The sequence below is a fragment of the Choloepus didactylus genome, chromosome 7, assembly GCF_015220235.1.
Source record: "Choloepus didactylus isolate mChoDid1 chromosome 7, mChoDid1.pri, whole genome shotgun sequence".
Classification (NCBI taxonomy): Eukaryota; Metazoa; Chordata; class Mammalia; order Pilosa; family Megalonychidae; genus Choloepus; species Choloepus didactylus.
In genome coordinates, this window is record NC_051313.1 from 94,580,609 (window position 1) to 94,601,642 (window position 21,034).

General features: G+C 34.7%; 1 protein-coding gene across 25 annotated transcripts in view; it reads left to right on the top strand.

Moving 5' to 3' along the window:
• Window positions 1–21,034, top strand: part of DST (dystonin) — a 489,857-nt gene that overhangs the window by 369,498 nt on the left and 99,325 nt on the right. For all 25 annotated transcript variants that reach the window (XM_037843232.1, XM_037843222.1, XM_037843223.1 and 22 more), the window contains 11 exons: window positions 4,536–4,659; window positions 7,657–7,865; window positions 8,487–8,804; window positions 9,288–9,454; window positions 10,520–10,676; window positions 11,608–11,734; window positions 13,965–14,027; window positions 14,619–14,860; window positions 15,663–15,792; window positions 18,645–18,844; window positions 20,318–20,813. In XM_037843232.1, coding sequence (XP_037699160.1) covers window positions 4,536–4,659; window positions 7,657–7,865; window positions 8,487–8,804; window positions 9,288–9,454; window positions 10,520–10,676; window positions 11,608–11,734; window positions 13,965–14,027; window positions 14,619–14,860; window positions 15,663–15,792; window positions 18,645–18,844; window positions 20,318–20,813 — 2,233 coding nt within the window. The remainder of the gene's footprint in view (window positions 1–4,535; window positions 4,660–7,656; window positions 7,866–8,486; window positions 8,805–9,287; window positions 9,455–10,519; window positions 10,677–11,607; window positions 11,735–13,964; window positions 14,028–14,618; window positions 14,861–15,662; window positions 15,793–18,644; window positions 18,845–20,317; window positions 20,814–21,034) is intronic.

Sequence of the window (21,034 nt, forward strand, 5' to 3'; positions counted from 1 at the left end):
CCCCTGGTAACCTATAAACCACAATTTGTCTATGTAAAGTTTGTTTCTTCTAAGTATTGCATAGAAGTGAGATTATATAATGTGTCCTTTTTTGTGCATTTCTTTCATTTATATTAGCAACATTCCGTAATTGTTTTTCTTTTAACAATGACAAACACATAACAAGGCTACTACAAAAATCAATCTTTTCTACATTTAACATACTATATTGTACTTAAATTCGATTGTATAATAATGTAGTCTTCAGGCACCCAATTGGTTCACATTTGAAATATTTCTATCCAGTAGCATGTTGTTATTAGCATTATTATTCAAAGAACTGTTAGCTGTGCTGTCAATAGTCTGATACCTCTGGGCTATAATGATACTCCTCAAAATCCCCTTCCAGGAGAATCGGTGCATAGATAAAGATTTTCCTAGTTTAGTTCCACGAGAAGCACAGAAGACCGGGTTCTGGGACCAGTCTAGAGGCCAGGGTTTAGAACTAGGCATGGGACCAGGTCACACTGATGATACCGACCTTCCAGGCCTTTACCATCTCCAGGATGGTGTAATGTCAGAAAACTTTTGTGAGCTGAAAGAAGTGCCAGCAGCTTTATAAACTTCATGTAACTTTAGGCAAACAGTCCAAGCTCAAAACCCTGCCGTCTTCCCTGTCACAGATGCTTTTTTCATGTTTTAATTTCATTGAAATCCATTCAAAACATTATAAGGTACCCCTTTCAATACTTTACTTCCAATTTTTTCCCAAAGCAGTACTACTGTTGAAGTATAACCTGATATATTAGTAATTATAACCTGCATACCCTCTTGAACATTATTATGAATAACAAAGGCAGGGGACATTTTGAAGAGAAGAGGTGAAGAACAGATACTTCTTTTGTAATCCATTTCTAAGTTTTAAGATGGTAGGCAGGACCATCTTTGATATTGGAAGTTTTTATAGAACCATGATGATTTCACTTATGTTTAGTCATTTAGTAAACATTTATGTGCCAGGTCCAGTGCTAAGTTTTATGATGACACGAAGATTTTAAACCCTTGCATCTGCCTTGGGGGAACTCAAATTCTGAAAGAAAAAAAAAATTGGAGTTGCTCTTATTTCATCTCCTAATACCAAGTGATGCAGATAAGCTACTTCTGACCTAGACTACCGTCTGGTTTTAGGTGGAGTTCTTGTCTTCAAAGATTTCTTACACTTTTTGTAACTAAGCCTCTGGGAGAATTTCCCAAACAGATCCACTCTGATGCAGAATTTTTGACCCCTATGAAAAAACTTTAGGATCCAAGGTCTCATGTTGGCCATAGTTTGGTAGGCCTTTTGACATGTACATGTATTGCTTGTATGTTGTCACAATTTCTTGGATTATATAAATTATTTGAGGAATTTTTACCATTAGCTTTAGACATTTATTTTAGTTTGAAATAAGGCTGAAGTAGAAGAGGATCTTTTTAGGTCTTACACCTATTATTTACCTATTCATTCACTGATTTATTTCGGAAATCTTATGTGCAAAACAGTGGGCTAGGCATTGGTAATAGAAAGCTGAATAGGATAAATTCCTAATTCTCAAGAAGGTTACAGTTTGATAGCAGAAACTAATAAATCCAGTAATATTCACAGAGCATTTGTGAGAGCTCTTGAGGGGAGCAGTTGACACAATCAGGAGTGAGGAGAGAGTTAGGGAACACTTCCCAGCTGAATATTAAATGGTGAATATCCGCCAGGCTCAGAAATGAGGGAGGATTGGCTACAAGAGAAGATTGGTATGTAGAAATGGGTTAAGGCATAGGGTCTAGCATGAGCAAAATTAGGGGGCTGAGAAATAGCTGTGTTGTTGGACATTTCTGGAATAGAAAGTGGAGAAAGATGAGATTGAAGATAGCATTAGAAAATAGATTTCACTGGACCTTTTATAGCATGCTTGAATCTTAGCCTTTATTTTGAAGGCATTGGGAAGCTACTGAAAGATTTTAAACAGGGCCTAACATGGATATGTGTTTCAGATAGAACGCATTGGGGCCTATATCAGGGAAGATACTGGAGGCAGGAAGGATAGAAGGATATTTCAGTAATGCTTGGAAGAGATTATCCTGCAATGATCCAGAAGTAACAGAGCAGAGGTCTGATTTAAGAAATATTTAGTAGGAAAAATTGTTTGGGCTCCGTGACTGATTTGCATGTGGAAAGGAGAGTTGAGAGAGAAGATGGAAATCTAGATGGAGCCTCAGGTTTACATCTTGCTTAATTAACTGCAACCCTAGGAAGAGGTACAGGTGTAGAGAATGAGATGATGAGGTAAGATTTTAGCTTGTTGAATTTGAGATGACCATGTACCATCCAGATGGAAACATTCAATATGCAGTTGGAAATCTGGGTTCATGGCCAGGGATGCATTAACATACAGTTGGACATATGAGAATTTGAATTTTGAAATCCAACTGTGAGACTAGAAGGAGGAGCATGAGTCGCTCAAATGAATTTAAAGCCAAAGCCCTGGGCCTGTGGTGTCAGTTCATTTGGACAGAGATCTGTCAGTGGTGTTAGGAATGGAGGCCCAGACTTGTGGAAGATTTATCTGTGGTTCCTGCCTCTACCTACCTTCTCCTTTCTACTCAGAGATCCATAGGGACTTCTGTTCAGCAAATAGCCAATTCACTATTCAGTGCTTTTTGTTTACATTATCCTTGCCGCAGCAATTGACACTGTTGATCTTTTCCACTTTCCCTCTTCCTTTAAGCGTCGGTGACAGAATTATCCTGGTCCCATTTCTATGTCCCTGATCACATGTGTTCTATCTCTTTATCATCTCCCATCACATAAATATAAGTATTCTCCATGATTCTTTATGAGCCCCTTCTCTGGTGTTTCCTTGCTTTTGCTTTTTAGTGGTCTCATCACATATCTTAACTTTAAATTCTCTATGTCTAGTTCCAACTTGTGTTCAGAACCTCCTCCATTTCCAGCTTTGCTCTTTCTCTATATATGAAGGTCTTAAAAGCATTTTGAAGTCACAGATTCCAAAAGAAGCTCTCTTTACTCCTAAACTTGCCCCCACTTTTGTTTACAAATTCTGTTAATAGAATCAAAAACTTTGGAAACTTTTTTCCTCCAGTTTTTTCTGCTTTTGTCCTTTCTTCCTGCTCTCTTAAGCAGTGATGTCTAATAGAACATTCTGCAGTGATGAAATCTTCTAATATCTGTGCTGTGCAATTTGGTAACCACTGGCCACATGTGGCTGTTTAACACTTGAGATGTGGCTAGTGCAACTGAGGAATTAAATTTTTAATTTTCTTTAATTTAATTAACTTAAATTTGAAATGTGGCTTTTTTGAGTTTGAGCTAGCTTTCAATAATGTTATGAAGTCCTGTGGAGTCTTCCCAACTCTTATCTGTGTAACAGATTGCACTTCCCCAGTCCAGACAGGCCCTTGTTACTTTGTTGTTGCTGAAGTTACTCCCTACCTGTTATATCTACTTCATTTCTTCTTCATTTAATTCACCCTACACAGTGCTACAAATTTAACCTTCTTACAGGACCACTCTGAGCATGTCAGCCTCTTACTCAGAAACCATGAATAACCACGCATTGCTACAGGATAAATGAAAATGCCTCAGTCTGATGTTTAAGGCTTTCTAACATCCGGCTCTCATCTACTTTTCCTGCCCTATTTCCATTTATTTACCCATTTACATCCTCAGGGTGGATGAAACTGTCTCCTTTCTCCTGTAGCTTTTCTGCCCCTATCCTTTGTTCCTTCTGTTTGTTCTGTGGGAAATGTTCTCACTCTGCATTTCTTTATGAAAGCTCAGGTTCATACTTTCTTCAAGACCTACCTCAAAGCTACCACCACTGAGGTGGCTTACATTTCCCTCCCCAGTCATTCCTCCTCTTGCCTTCCAGTAGCACTTTTCTGGCTCACTTTTGGCACTTGTCACTTCCTAACTTAGACTGTAAGATCCTTGTGGGTAAGCTTTGTTTCTGTTCCATTTTTGCATTTTCATAAAACGTAACAAGGTATTTTGAATGTTAGATGTTTAACTTTTTGAATGAACAAAAATAACTATAACTCAGTATTGAGTCATGATCTCATGAATTGAAGTCCTTAATTATCTCCTTACCTGAAGTCAGAAGTGATCCCCGAAATTTCATTTGGTTTTTTTGTTGTTTTGTCGTTGTGGTGTGTTGGTGGTAGTAGTGGGGAATATTTCACAAAACCTAGAAGTAGTGATGAAGGGAGGAACTCCAGCTAAGGTTAGAGGGTTGCAGGGTGAGGAACTAGGCCAATTATTGTGAATATATATGCTCAAGGGTTTTATTTCAAGACTGAATTCGTAATATTATCCTGACTGGCTAATGCTACTTTTATAATTGGCCTTATTCTAAGAACCCAAGAACTAAAGAGGAAGTTGGTAATGATGAAAATTTTAATCTGTCCAATTTAACTTTATGGCATTGTAAGTCATTTTTGTCATATTGAAAATCTATTATTTAGTCCTACTGAGTATAATTGAAAAACATTTTATCTTCCAGGCTCTGCAAGGACAGATATCCAGTCAGCAGGTTGCTGTAGAAAAACTGAAAAAAACAGCTGAAGTGCTTTTAGATGCCAGGGGATCTTTACTTCCAGCCAAGAATGATATCCAGAAAACACTGGGTAAGATATTCATTTTCTTGTTTCCTGTCACACAGGGACATCCTGTGTGAAGGTATTCTAGTAAATATAGAGAAAATATTCAATAATGTATATTGCATTGTGCCCTGTCCATGTAAAATGGTGATTCTCCATCTGGAAGAAGGTATGTCTTCTTTGGAAGATATATTAAAATCAGGGGTGGGGACTGTGTAGTTTGAGAAGAGTATATGCAAATTGTAATTTTATATCCATTAAATATAACAAAAACTCCTTATTTATATAATGTACGCTATAGAAAGTAGAACTTAACAAAGTTCTCTTGGTTGATGGGATTGGGCAGAAGGTAGACTCTGAACCTAGGGCCAAAATAGAATCTCTGGGGGATCTGTGCTTCTCAAAAGTGGGAGCATGGATTTAAGAGGTTGAGAGACCCTGCTTAAACAATGTTCCCACTTCTTCATTCTCCAGAAGAGGTCTTTGAGTGGTTTCTTAGGGTTCCAGTTACCCCAATTCTTCACTAAATCTGGAACTTGTACACAGTTAAAATGATGCATTTGTTTCCTCTCATATAGATTGATGCATTTCTTGAGAGAAGACCTATTGTATATTATTCTTTGCATCTATCCCAGCATTTAGTTAATGCTAAATGCACAGTGACTTATCAATAAATGTTATTTATTGTCTTATTGTATGTTTTTTTTTTTTTTGCTTTGACTGCTGCTTTTCATAATATTTAGCATGTGATTTGTGTTTATTATTATAATTACTATGTGTGAAATAAAAAACTTCCACAGACGATGATTTAGATATGTTTCACCCCAAACAGAGCATGAACTAAATGGAGTAGCAATCTTAGATAAACAGAGGGATAAAACTTGCTCTTCTAAAACCACTCTGTAGAGGGGAAACCATTTTTTTATCCTTTATACAGTGAAACTTTTTTGATCATGCACTCCTATCAGCCAATAATTTTTCAGTATGCATACACATATGCACATATATTTTATAAATTATATACACATATCATGTTATATATAATTATAGAACACAAGAATGTAAATTTTTAAAGGATAAGAAAAAAATACAAATGGAAGTTCTAACATTTTGTTCCTTTATTTCAACACCGTTTTGTGCATCACATGTTGGAGACCACTGCTTTAAAGGATTTGGTCATAAGAATTTGAGGGAGAAAGAAAGACAATCTTATATCTGTGTGAAGAGGCATTTTGACATTTTTCCCATTGCAGTCTAAATGTACATAGTTGAGTTGTCTTTGCTTAAAAATCCATATGTTACAGTTTCTTAAGACTTTTCTTTGGCATAATTTTCAACATAGAGGAATTTCTTCAAGATCTATTTGACTTGCAAGGAAACATCAACCACTTTTAAAAAAGAACTTCCTTATGATGGAATTTGTTTCTGTACCTTTTTCTAAGATAATTCTTAATTACTGAAATCAAGAATTTACTTAAATGACAATATTTTTTCACTAGAGAAATACACAGTAATCCTCACAATGTGTTAATTATATTGAAGTAATCGACTTGGCTTGGAAATGAACTCTCAGTGACTGAAAAGATTGCCGATGTCACTCATCCTGTTGATGCAGAGCTGCTGGTTGAGAAGCAGCCAGTCGGGACCTGCCATGCAGTGTCTGCTTTTTTGACTTTCAGTTAAAGCTCATATTTGAGCCTGCTGCTTGTTTCTCTGCTTATGGCATCTTGGTGCATGTTAAATATGACTCCCTACTCCAGTCAGCATTCTTATAGGCCTAATTGTGTCTTAGTGACAAGAACATGATCATCTCTTCATGTTCTTTAACTTACATTAAGCTCAGTGAAAAATTGCCAAAGAAAAATATGTTTATTTATATGGAATATGTTCCATGGATCAAACACAAGCCTGTACAATATTTCTTCTTTCTAGAGATGTCTCAGGTCAAAACTTTATTCTACTGAAACATTCTACAGTGTAGCAGACTAAAACATTCAGGAATAATTGAAATACTTTTGGAATTCTTAGACAGTAAGTGATAAATTAAATTCATGATTTAAAAACAGATGGCTTTCCACAGAGAACGATGATGAATACATTAGAAACCATTGTTCTTTGAACTTGTCATTGGTCTAAAATATAGAAGGATTTTCAAATGTAGAGCTTTATAGCCAAGTGAAAATTAATCAAGAAAAAATTTTTTTTAGCATCATAAATCTTTAGAATTAAAAGTAAAGTTTATGTTATCTGAGATGGGTTAACCTGTTAACTTTTTTAAAAAATTTTCCCTTTTATCTGCTATTAAACTTTTCAATTATATTCAGTTTTTGTGTATGTTAGAAACATAACCTTCAATCTTCTCTATTTTAAATGGATTTTCATTATGGTCTATTGTCTATATACATTTGCATCTGCCAATTTCTGTGTATACTGTGTATTCTGCTTAGAATGTGAAGGATGACAAAAACTTAGCTTGTATGTGTCTGTGTATGTGTGTTTGTGTGTGAGAGTGAGAGAAAGAAAGAAGAGAGCAAGAGAAAGAATGTAAAGGCTAATTCTTAATAAATTTTTATAATTGTGTGTTGTTTCTTGAGAATTGCTCTGTGTGACTGTCATCTTTTTGGTTATGTAGCTATCAGTAAGTATGACTAATTTGAAGTGACAGATTGAGAACCAATATTTATCCAAAGGTTTGCTGTTTGGACCACTCTTTCATCTTTCTGGGACAATTCATATGTTCATGCATCCAGAATCTTTTTCAAATGCAGACACATATATTAACTACTTTTTTTTTTAAGATTTCAAGTTTTCATTTGCCATGGGGATCTCTTCTTTCTTTCTTTGTCTTTATTTTTAAAGCTTTGGGTCATGCGCTGATTATCCACTATGAAATTTACTATTTAAAATTTGTTTTCTTTTTTCAGTGTTGGTGTGGAAATTTTGTGATTCAGTTTAGTGTGTTTTTGAAAAGGAATAGGGCAAAGAGAACTTTGTGTTAACAATTTTCTAATCTGTTTGGACTAGATGACATTGTTGGGAGATATGATGATCTGTCCAAGTCTGTGAATGAACGAAATGAAAAACTCCAGATAACCTTGACTCGCTCACTGAGTGTGCAGGATGGCTTGGATGAAATGCTGGACTGGATGGGAGGTGTGGAAAGTTCTCTGAAAGAACAAGGTCAAGTGCCCTTAAACTCTGTTGCTCTTCAGGATATCATCAGCAAAAATATTGTAAGTGATATTTTATAAAGAAAAAAGTCCAGTTTCTTGATGAAAGAAACAATTTAATAAACTCCCAAGAATGGGTAGGTTTAAGATAAATTTAAAGACATAGAAAAAAGAAGTGTTTCTCGAATGTAACCATGTGGAAAGTAGTGCTTGCAGAAAGCAAGTGTGCAAAACAATTTTTCTGTGAAAGAGTATAGAAAGAACTTTGTATACTTTTTCATGAATATTATCATTCATTATAGAGGGCCTGTGTATACAGTGATCCCTATCTTGTTTATCATTGTTTCTGCCAGCTGCACATGAGTTTAATCAGATCAATCTTGTTGTTGTCTAGCCTTTTAAAAATTAGGACCATGGATAATCCCTAGGCTCCATTAAATCTCAGGGGTTGCTCCGTAGCAGCAGCCTCTTGCCTCTTTCAGGCAACTAGCCAGCTGTTCTCCACTTTCTCTTGAAGAGATTTGGGGTGGGTTTCCCCAAGGGACAGATCAGACTTGTCATTCAGTTGCAACTTTGCCATGGGTTGTTGCAGCTTGTATTGATGTGAACAGTAATTTTCTAAAACTCTGTAACATTATTTGTAAACCTCATATTAAACTGTATACAATATTTGGTTCATTTCAGATGTTGGAACAGGATATTGCAGGTCGCCAGAGCAGTATAAATGCCATGAACGAAAAAGTAAAGAAATTTATGGAAACAACGGACCCATCCACTGCATCCTCACTGCAAGCCAAAATGAAGGACTTGTCTGTTCGGTTTTCAGAAGCAAGTCATAAACACAAAGAGAAACTTGCCAAAATGGAGGAGCTAAAAACCAAAGTAGAACTGTTTGAGAGCCTTTCAGAAAAGCTCCACATGTTTTTGGAAACAAAAACTCAGGCTCTTACTGAGGCAGATGTGCCAGGAAAAGACGTTAGTGAATTGTCTCAGTATATGCAGGTAGGTCTTCCATTATATACACAGGCTGAGGTGATAGTTAAGACAAGCTGAGACATTTATTGGCAGAATTATAATTAGCGATCATAATTTTAATTGCTTATGGATTAATAAAGATCTGTGCTTTATTCTTTTAATGTCAAATCCCAGCTCCTCCTTGAAGCCTTTGTTCATTGATTAGAAATGAACATCATTTATCACACATACACTCTCCAAATATAGATAGTGTAAGTCTCATCTTACTTGACAGAACCCTCAAAGGGAAAAAATGTAAAGAGTGCCTTTTTTAAGTTAAATAATGTTTACTAGGTTCTGTTTCAAACAACCTACTATATGCATTATTTATATTTAGAGTACTGATTTTGGTCAGGATCATTCTTCTGTGAAATTATGAATGGAGCCATTGTGGCCCCATGCATACCTGAATGGAATGCCATTTTATTATCTGGCAACATTATACTGACTAAATATCTAAACATTTTATAGGAATCAACTTCTCAATTCTTAGAACACAAGAAAGATCTTGAAGTTTTGCAGAGTCTTTTGAAGGAGATAGCTAACCAAGGCTTGCCAGGAGATAAAGCTCTGGTTTTTGAAAAAACAAATAATTTGTCAAAGAAATTCAAAGAAATGGAGGACACCATCAAAGAAAAGTAAGCATCACTTAAAACAATGGATTTTTTCCTACTTGATACTAATTAGGTTGAATTATTTTTATTTACTTATATAAATATCAAACAATTTTGAAAACTTGAGTGTAAAACTAGAACTATTTTATAAGTGTATTTATGTTTTGATAATCTTTTCTATTAAAATTGAGTGCATTTAAAAATATTGAGGAGGGCATTTCAGTACTTCTTACATTAAAGTAGAAAGTATTATTTAAGAAAAATGGTGTTCATCAATTTGCTAAAAATAATGTAAGCCCACTATAGTCTCTGAAGTCTTTGGCAAATATCGCCTTTTTATTTGTAAAGGCAGAAATAACCTTGAAAGATAACTTATGGCTCATTGCTTTCTGGGCTCAATTCAGAAGCTATGTGCAGTTTGAGTATAGTTCTTAAGGTGCACATGTCGTCCACGTGCCAAATAACCTCCCTCATAGTTCATGTGTGGGACATGTGTGCTCCTTCCATGCTGCTCAGCATTAGAGAGAGCTACATAGTTCATTGTGGAGCTTCTTTAGTATCCATGGGCAAGACACCATTTAAAACTCTTCAGTCACTAGTTTGTACTTCATTTCTGGAGACTTCAGTCTGTACTCCCTAAAGCAACCCAGTTTACCCATCCAATAGGATGGTAGTCTAGAGTACAAACCACTCTATTTCATTTTTCTCATTTCAGTGACTTGTAAAAGTTTCCCTTTTGTTTCTCTGCTTGCTGGAATTAAGCATTATATAAAGCAAGACATATCAAAAGCTCATCGATTCTAAATAATGTTAAAACCATTTATGTAGTCTTAGAGTTTATGTAGCATTTTACAGTGCCATTGCATATTGGTTACAGATTTCTTAACAGCTCCTGTCTTTACTTGGCTTGCTTTTACTTGTCACCTATGAAACCTTTCCTCCTGTGTCAGAAGGGCTAGGGTGTGGGTGAGGAAGTTCTTTTTCTTAATATTAAGCTTGACATGGGAATAATATTATATTTATTGGTAATCAGGACTTTTCAGTATCTCCTTTTTTGACTTAAATTCTTGAATGATTGTTGTTATCTAGAAAAGAAGCTGTGTCTTCTTGTCAAGAACAGATGGATGCTTTCAAGGTCCTTGTCAAATCTCTAAAGTCATGGATAAAAGAAACAACAGAAAGAATTCCCATTATGCAGTCTTCTTTTGGTGCAGATGATTTAAGAAAATCTTTGGAAGAAACCAAGGTGAATCATTGTGTAATATACTGATTTCTCATTTGCCTGTATGAGTAATGATAGGTTAAAGACTAATGCTGGATTTCTTTTATCCAAGTCGTATCAGCTAGATACTCTGTACTGTGTATTTTGATATTATTTAAAATCATGACATGGGGTTAACTGATCCTTTTGAGGGAAAACACCAACTTTCAATCTTTCAATTAATTGACTTTTTTTAATGAACTAGTGACTTGCTAACTGTTCCAGGATCCAAGTTTCCTTCCCCACTAAATTTCTACTTAGTTTCAATTATTTTTGAAAACATCTCTCATAACATTAAGTAAAAGATCCTCCTCTTCACTCAGCATCTTACTTTAGCTTAGATAAATCACTGTAACCAGTATTTGAAGATAGAAGTTAACTGAGTCTCCAGCACAAACAATGTACACATCTTTTGCCATGTGACTCAAATCATAAAACCCATGACTAGTTATGGCAAGTTTTCCAATCCAAATTTGTGGGAGGTGTATCTTTTAAAAATATTATTGGAAATTTGATGATTAAAGCTCACTGTTAAATGGAATTCTGAATTCCTGTTAAGTTTTTTGTTGTCTGTAGTACATTTCCTCTAGTAACTTGGCTGTTACCTAGTACACTTTTCCATACTTACAGTTGACAGTTGCTTTGGAACCTATGGCAGCTAGGAATAACCTGACTTTCACTGTGGCTAGAAGCAGAATGCAGGATGGGCCATGCCCCGCTTCTCACTGCTAACAGCGTTAACAGTCACCCGGCTGTTAGAACAAAGAGGGATGGTACCTTTTTCTATCCTACAAATCCCTACAAATCAGGGCCCACAAACATCATTGCTTTAATATATGTTTGAGAGATTGAATTATAATGTGCAACTTTGGAAGTATCACAAAGACTGAAAAATAATGAGTTTTTGTATCTCAAGAAATTACAAGAAGAGTGGAGTTTAAAAACACCAGAGATTCAGAAAGTAAACATCAGTGGGATCTCACTATGTAACCTGATTAGTGCTGTGACTACCCCTGCCAAGGCAATAGCAGCAGTTAAATCAGGTATGTGCTCTACATCTATGGCAGAAACCAGGAGTTGGGTCCACCCATGTCATTTTTATCTGTGTATGTTATTTTTTAAATTAATGCATATAATAACCTCCAAAATACAACATGAACTTGATTAAAAAGATGGCACCTATAAACATACTAAAGCTGCCATTGAAAAGTATCTGTACTAATCAAATTTCAAATCCCTTTTATGTTTCATTTTATTAAAAAAAACTACAATTAAAATGCAACCAATTTAATATGTAAGGAAATAAGGAGCATTATTTTGGGGAGGGGCAAAATCAGATTCCAATTTGTTGTTTTTTACCTTAATTAAATGGAGATACCTAAATTCTCTTTGAAACATTTCTATTCTCATTATTATGTTTGATTAAAAAATGACTCTGGTCTCCTAGGAAAAGAAGAGTGAGGGAAGGACACAGGCTTTTGTTCTGTAGCGTGATCTTCTCTTATTTTATTACCATCTACGTTATTCTGTACAATATTCCCAAAGAAAACAGTTACATAATGTGGTAGCCAGCATACGTAAATCACAATCTAAATCATGGTTGAGCCACTCGTCTCAACAAAAGGAGGAAGTCGGTCATAAATATTGATTCTAAGATGAATTTAAGTAATTTTGATTATAACTTTAAGTTTAGAACCTGTTTATATTGTTATCAATTTTATGGGTTTTTTGTTGTTGTTGTTGTTTTAAATAAAAGATCCAGGAATAGACAGGTGGCAGGTCTCATATCTTTATTCTGTGAGTTTCTGAGTGTCCTCTGTGATTTATCTGGCCTCTGTGATTTATCTGGTCTGACCAGACCCCCAGCTGCCTCTATTGTGATACTGATGTTCCAGCTGGGCCTCTCTCAACCAACCATTTATTCCGCTCTATTAATCCCATTTCAGGGAATATTCATATTATATATGGGGTGATGGTGTTTCCTTTCTCTGCTAATCAGATTTCCTGACATCTTTTTTTCTTTCTTTTTTTTTTCTTTTTCCAAGAAAAAGAATTCTGTTGTATTTTATTTATTTTATTTCTTTATTTCCACTTCATATTTGCAGTAAGTAAAAAGTAATTTTTTCCCCTACTCTTGGTAACTTCCAATCATGGTAACAATTAATCTTAAGCATCCATATGATATTTTTGCTTCCAACTTAAAAATAACATTTTGTGTGATTTTTTAAAAAGGGACAAAATGTGGAGTAAGAGTCAGATATTTTAGAATGATTCTTCATTCAGAATGATAATTCATTTTTATTTGTTTAGACCTGGTCTTGCGTGGTTGATTTTGGGAAATATTTTTGTGATTTGAATAGATAGTCAGTGGATACTAGCATGAAAAAGGCTAATTGATTTTTTTTAATATTTAGATTATAGAAAAAGTGCCAACACTAGTTGGTTATGGAATAAAAAGCGATAATACTTTACCACTCTCTAAGTATTTCCTATTTGCTAGTGATGAGTTAACTGTCTTAATTCCCACATTGGTCTTTTGATTTAGGTATTATTATCACCACCAGTCTGTGTAGATGGGTGAGGGTGATTACTTTGTCTGGTTACGCAGCTAATAATTAGCGGGGCCGGGATGTAAATTCAGGCGAGCCATACACCAAAGCCCAGGTACTCCTAACCACAGTGCTCTCCTGTCTCTGTGTTGGTGTAATGTAGTTTTAGTAGTAGGGTTTTGTTTTTTATTTTTACTCTTTTCTTTCATGTCTTTTTGTATTATTCTGTATTTATTAAACCCATAATAACACTGTAACTGCTTGTTGAGCAGCACCAGACAGTTTTCAGCTCCTTAAGTAAGGCGGTTCTTTTGTCAAATCATTTACACTGTGTTCAGTACACTTATATATTAAGCACCTTCGGAGCTTCATGAACTTTAGCAGTAAAGTAACTTTAGCACTAAAGCAACTTAATCACAAAATTCGTTTATAAATTAATGTTTAATGTTTAATACATATAATATAAATTTGCTGGAATTCTAGTGTTTATAGAAGTGTTACTATAAAAGTGGGTGTTACAAAGAAGAGAGGACATAATTTAGACCTTTAAGCTTTGGATCTTCACTTGACTTTGAAATTAAATCAACATCTTACATTCTCTTAAATAGTAATAGCATTTTTAAATTAATTACTATTTATGGGGTGTTATTTAAAAACAACCCACTATATGTGTATAGAAATACTGTGGAAATCTATGGTTATTTCAATGTTAATATTTTTGCAGGTGGAGTAATAATAAATGGTGAAGGAACAGCCACAGATACTCAGGAATTTTTGGCAAATAAAGGTGAATAATAGTTTTAAATGGCTATTGATTAAAGGTAGTTTGATCTTTTTTTTTTTTTGAGAGAAAGTCTTTTTTAGAGGACAATAGTAGTTATATAGAAATTTAAAAATTGAATTAAAATGGCACTATTCAATATAATATTCACATATTCATAAATGTATTTTGTGTAGCAGTCCATGTAGTTTGTTCATCTGGAATTAGTGAAATCCAGTAATTCAGTTTAGCGCTTGGTTTTGTTTCCTTCTTTTTTGTTAATTTGAGATATTTTGTCCCTTGGGATAATACTGTTTGAGCTAATTTGTTGAGTTTGGCACCTGAGGAATTACTAAGTAACATTTCATAGTTTTAGTTTTTTATTTTATTTTAATTGCCTACTTAATTTCACTTACATTATGCACTGTTTCTATATTAGTTCTCATTAAATAGCATTACAAGATTAACTTTTTAGTTCTAAAAGCTCTAAAACATTATGGTAGTAGGCTTAATACTGACAAAATAGAAGCAACTATCATGTAAAGCATTTTTAATTCTAGAGCTTTATCTATTAAAGCCCTGAAAATGTCAGTATCGTTTTTATTTGCTTACTTCTAGAATTAATGCCAATTAAAAAGAATATGACTGACATAAGTCATGATTATGAAGATCTTGGCCTCTTACTCAAGGACAAAATGGCCGAGCTGAATATTAAACTCTCCAAATTGCAAAAGGCTCAGGAAGAATCAAGTGCAATGATGCAGTGGTTACAGAAAATGAACAAAACAGCAACAAAATGGCATCAGACACCTACACCTACAGATAGTGAAGCTGTGAAGACTCAAGTTGCACAGAATAAGGTACATTTACTGAAGACATGAAAGAGAATAGATTAGAATTCAGAGCTGAATCCTGGTGGTCAGGAGCCCTGCCTTTTTTTTTTTTTTTTTTTTTTGTACACGAACATTATCAAGATGTGAGAACTGTTGGGTATAAATGACTTTGCTACCTTTAGTCTGGGTTATTAACCAGTCACCCATTGGAAAAGATTTATTTAAGGGCTAAGTATTAATATACTAATGGGATTTGTTCTGTCTAGTATAAAACAGGGTGACTAAGCTAATACCTGCCTTTTCTTTAATGGATGGCGTTTCTTTTTACAAATGTCAAGGTTAGGAAATGATTTTACATGGTGGCAATGATTGAAATTTTCTCCAAATCACTGACCTATATTCGAAGTCTTAAATGTGTTATCAAAAAAAGTGCTAATCAATAATAGATTCTTGAATTCTGGAAGCCTTTATTGAGACTGCTTTACTTACTAATTATAAGCTTACAGAATGACATCTTCCTTTTTTTTCTGAATGGGTTCATTGGACAATAATATGAAATTCTTCCTCAGAAATGGGGACTAGAGTCATTATTGCTATAGCTATAGCATTCCTCATTTGTGGGTTTCTTTCATCTCAAGGTTGAAAGTTAGCTAAGAAGAGGAAAGGAAAATTAACTCCTGAATCTAGATACTCACCCACTTCAGCATTTAACAGTGGATTTTTTTTTCCTCTTTTGGTCATGCTAGAGGAAAAAATGCTCTATCATAATTATGTTTTTGTCTTTTAATGTTGACTTACTTTAATGTAGTTATTTTTTTTTCCTTGTTAGTTGTTTGAGGCAGAACTGAAGCAAAATGTAAATAAAGTGCAGGAGTTGAAAGACAAATTGACAGAGCTGTTGGAAGAGAACCCAGATACTCCTGAGGCCCCCAAATGGAAACAGATGTTGGCAGATATTGGTAGGTTGTATTATTACACCAAAGTCCATGAACAGAAGCTCAGTCATTTTCTGTTTATATCATAATCTTTATTAGAAAACATTTATCCAACAGCCTAACTTATTTTTGGATTTTCTGTAGCGTTTCAGAAATCTATTTTTGTGTATTTAAAAGTGTCATTTCATATTACATTGGGCTAAAAATTGGTATATCTTATTTTCTTGCTAAAAACTAATTAAATTTATTTTTATGAAGGAGGTGGATGCTAGGTAATAAAACGCTGTGCATTGAGTAATGTTATTTTCATATATTTCATTTACTTATTACTAGCTTTTTGGTGCTTTTAATTATTTTATGCTTTATTAAATTGTAGTTTAAATATATTCCTTGCATTCATTTATCAGGAAAAGGTAGGCTCCCTTCTCCTTCAGGAGTTACCACTGGGTCTCCTCCAGCCCCATACTTTATGCTATACTTTATGCTCTTCTTTCCTACTCCAACCAGTATTAAAAAGTAGCTCACCACAGAGTTCTCATGGTTTGATACTTTACCCGAGTTCTCCTCCTACTCCATCCCATCCCTGTGTAAATGGTTCCTCCTAGGTACAGAGTTTTTTTCTCTCCTTTTCATTATTATAATAATATGGAAAATGAGTATAAAACAGGGTTAATAATTGTCCCTACTTAATAGTATTATTTGGAGAATTTAATGAGTAAATATGTACACAGCTCAGACAAGTAATATCTGACACATAGTGAGTGCTATGTAAGTGTTTACTCTGATTATAATATTAAGAATTACTTTGCTTTCAATTGTTCCATTTTAATGTTCTTCCTTTAGAGTCAGGTGTGCTATGATAAATTTAGAAATCTATAAGCATGTTTTACTTTGAAAAAGGTTACCCTAAAGGTCCTTAACATTCAAAGATATATTTAATCCAACCTGCCTGTTGTATTGCAGTTAATTTGTCCCTAAGTCAGTGACTTTTGCCTAGAGGCATTTGGGAATTCAGTATTAGTTGGGACAATATTATCAAGACATTTTAGAATGGTAGTGGTATTGAAGAGTATTTACAAGATGTTTCCTGATGATTTTGATATTTCTTCTTCCCAATTTTTGCTTCAGTCACATTATTTTGTTATCAGATCGTGTTTGTGTCATGCCATATAGAGTGATGTTATTAAATAAGGTTTCAGGGACAAAAACTAAATGAAAAATAGGGTGGGAGGGGTGATGATTTTTGTGTTCTTTTTTACTTTTATTTTTTATTCTTATTCTGATTCTGGTGTGAGGAAAACTATGTGATGGTACTGTGAATAGTTGATTGTACACCATGGATGATTGTATGATATGTTAATATATCTCAATAAAACTGAATTTAATTTTAAAAAAAAATCTGCCCTTTAGAGTTTTAGTCTAGGTGAAAACAGTCTATCAGATCAACTAAACAGGCCCAACAATGAATGTTTGTTGAGCAACTGATGTGTTTTAGGCACCAGACCAAGTGCTCTGGTCAGTAACTCATGGTTTCAGGGAGCATGCTGTCTTGAGGGTGGCGGGAGCAGGTAAAGCTTGCTAGTGGAAGATAAGACCCAGTGGAATTGTGAAGAAATTGTGGAGTTGGGATATGTGCAGAGGAGGGTAGCACATGGTAGGCACGGCACTTGTGTGCACAAAAGCCTGTTTGGATGACACTGGTAAGCTCAGCAGGACTGCACTGGATGATTCATCTTGGAGAGCAAATTCTCTCCGAGTAATTGAGTAGGGCCAGGTTGAGAGACGTCCTGAATGTCAGGCAAAGGCCTTTAGATTTTGTTGTTTTACATAGTGAGGAGTTAGTTATTGAAGAATTTGAGTAGGGAAGTGACATCTTTAAAAGCTAGTTTTTAGGAAGCTTGTTTTAGAACCAAATAGATTGCAGCTGAGAAAAACCAACTGCAGGGAGACCAGTTAGAAAACCAGTAGTGTAGGTCTGTAGTTCTCAAAAGTGTGCTTCGGCGACAGCAGCATAAACTGTTGTAATCTGTGTTTTAACAAGCCCTGCAATCTGTGTTTTAACAAGCCCACCAAGTGATTCTAATGTAGCTAAAGTCTGAGGACCACTGGTCTATGTAAAAGATGATAAGGACCAAAATAGAGAATAGCATTGAGAATGTAAGAGATGGGCTTAAGTTTTATGAACAAAGATAGAGGACAGCCAATGGAGTTGTAAAAGAATATTCTGAATTATTGCTTCTTGGTGTCTTGGGGGAGATAACAAGCATTCAAAGAAATAAAAAAAGTCAAAAATCCACCAGTTTTGAGAGAAATATGATGAACTTTGTGTTTAAATGTTGAGTTTAAAGTGTTGATGAGATTTCCTAGTGTAACTGTCCAGCAACTGGTTGTTGATGTATGATTTGAATAGTAGAGAATGGAGCTAGATACACAGATTTGGAAGTCATTTATCTAGAACTGATAATTGAAGATTTGATATTAAAAAAGGATTAATATTCATTGTTCAAGTAGGTCAATTATGGTGGAATAAACAGACTCTCTAGGACTTCTAAAAAAAATGAGGGATCCCAGGATCCTGCTTACCTTAAGGAATATCCCACATTTCTATAACATCTTCTAAAATCAGATACAAATTTATTTTTCTCTTCTTGTCTTTCTATTGACTCAAAACTACCAGACCGTAAAATCTGTATCCCTAAATGCCATTAGCTCTCTTAAGTTGGACCTTTAATCATCTATGTAAAAATAATTATAAAGGTGGAATGATAGCCATTATATGTCATTTTTGAATTGTATCATACAGTCTTCACAGATATATAGTCATAAGTGCATAAAAACAAAACAACAGTTTCGTCTTTTACCTTTTTTTCTTTTAGATTCTAAGTGGCAAGAACTCAATCAATTAACAGTTGATAGACAACAAAAACTGGAAGAATCTTCCAATACTCTAACTCAATTCCAGACCATAGAGGCCCAGTTAAAACAGTGGCTCCTGGAAAAAGAACTGATGGCCAGTGTCCTTGGGCCTTTGTCAATTGACCCAAATATGCTAAACACACAAAAGCAGCAGGTGCAGGTGTGTATGACCTAATAATTTATCTCACGTGCAGCAACTTTTCTTAACAAGACGAAGTTTTTCATAATGAATACATTAGCTTTGCACAAGTATGTTCTTTATCTGCCTTGAGATGTGTTTGTAATGTTTCAGATGCCCCTAAGAGATTAATGAGAAAACCCCAGAGAACTAAAGCTATGAGACACACCTCCCAGAGTTTTCTACTTGATCCCCTGAGCAAGTCAAGCCCCCTGATAATTTCAGACATATTGTGGTTTGTGCAGACTCTGTTTAAAAACAAGGATCTTCTTTGAAGTTTTAATGTGATTTTATAAGTAATAATGACATTTTTGCGAGCAGCTAGTGTATACTTTTTATTGTTTAGAAATCATTCCTTTGATGTTTTATTCATTTTTATTGTAGTAGTAGATAATGAAACTTTTAAAACTCATGCAATAATACCCTAAGGGGGAGAGAGACAGAATAAGAGGAGAAGAAAGAATAGGGGAAACATAGAGGGAACCTTGAAATCCCGTGGGTTAGTTAGATTACTCTCATTATAAAGCAGATAAATTCACGAGGGGAAAAATCCATAAAATTTAAGTCAGATATATAGCAGAAGCTCCATTGTGATTTCAGTTAGATTTCTGTATATATGAGTAGTGGTTTTAGAGCAGTAAGGTTGCTTCTATAAGGTGAAAATACAAATCAGTTTTGGTAATTTAGAGTCACGTGTCATAGATAGATAGGTAGATAGATACTTTGAAGAACATGAAAACAAAAGAAAAATATTCTGGAGGAAGTAATAATTGCCTCTCATTTTAGTAGTCTCCCAGAGATAAATCTGATAAGACTAAAAGAAGGAAATTTTTGGATCATTCATTTCGTAATGAAGAGTCATGTTGAGCCTATTCATTCTGAGAAACATGATTTATTGACTAAAATACTCATAATAAAGACTATAAACATCAATAAATCTTATTACGTTAACAAAAACCCCTTTGTAAATCAATGCGCTATGAATTCATATAGTCTAAAGCTATTATCACTATGCATTTCTTTGATGTTAATTGCTATAGGATATTTCAGAAATCCTACAAAGAGAAAAATAAGAGTAGGAAAAACACAAATTCGGTGTTAGTGTGATGTGAACTTGTTCAATAGCAGTGTTTCCCTTTGTACGTGAATTTTTGCACTTGAATTTTTTTCATTTTGCCCAGACTACAAAAAATATTTATTCTATTCATTTTTCCTTTTAGGGTATGTTATTTTAGACAAAATATTATCTCTGTGAGAAATCACTGATCACTTTTTGCATTAGTTTAAGGTAATTGCACAGCCCTTAAAATGAACATTGGGAAATAGTAACTCAAATGAAGACTAGGAAATAGTAACAAAAATAAATAAATAAATATCATTTCTGTCTGCTTGGAAACTCAAAGCTATGTTTTCTATAATCAACTGACAATCATTTATTTACTCTCATTACCTTAGATTCTACTGCAAGAATTTGATACTAGGAAGCCCCAGTATGAACAGCTAACAGCAGCTGGTCAGAGTATTCTAAGCAGACCTGGTGAACACCCTTCTTTGCATGGCATTGTGAAAGAGCAACTGGCAGCTGTGACCCAAAAATGGGATAGCCTAACAGGACAATTGAGTGACAGATGTGACTGGATTGACCAAGCCATTGTTAAAAGTACACAGTATCAAAGCCTGCTGAGAAGCCTTTCTGATAAACTGAGTGACTTGGATAATCAACTCAGCACCAGTCTGGCTGTCAGCACACACCCTGATGTTATGAAACAACAGTTGGAAACAGCCCAGAAAACGAAGCAGGAAATAGAGCAGGAAACAAAGCAGATAAAAGTGGCCCAGGAACTCTGTGAGGATTTGTCAGCTCTGGTTAAAGAGGAGTACTTGAAAGCAGAACTTAGTAGGCAACTAGAAGGCATCTTAAAGTCATTTAAGGATATTGAACAAAAAGCAGGTTTGTCTCCCTTCTTTTGATACATATATTCCCTGGTTAGAAATAAACCATATGTATTCCCTATTTCCAGACTGTTGCCAGTAATCCAGGACTCCTAAAGAGAATCTTTACCTGTTGAGAAAATAAATGAAGAGGCAATCCCACAAGGAGAAGGAGCATTTCTATGCACATATGAGCACACAGTTTTAGAGTGATTCTACACAGATTAATAGAGTCTGTTT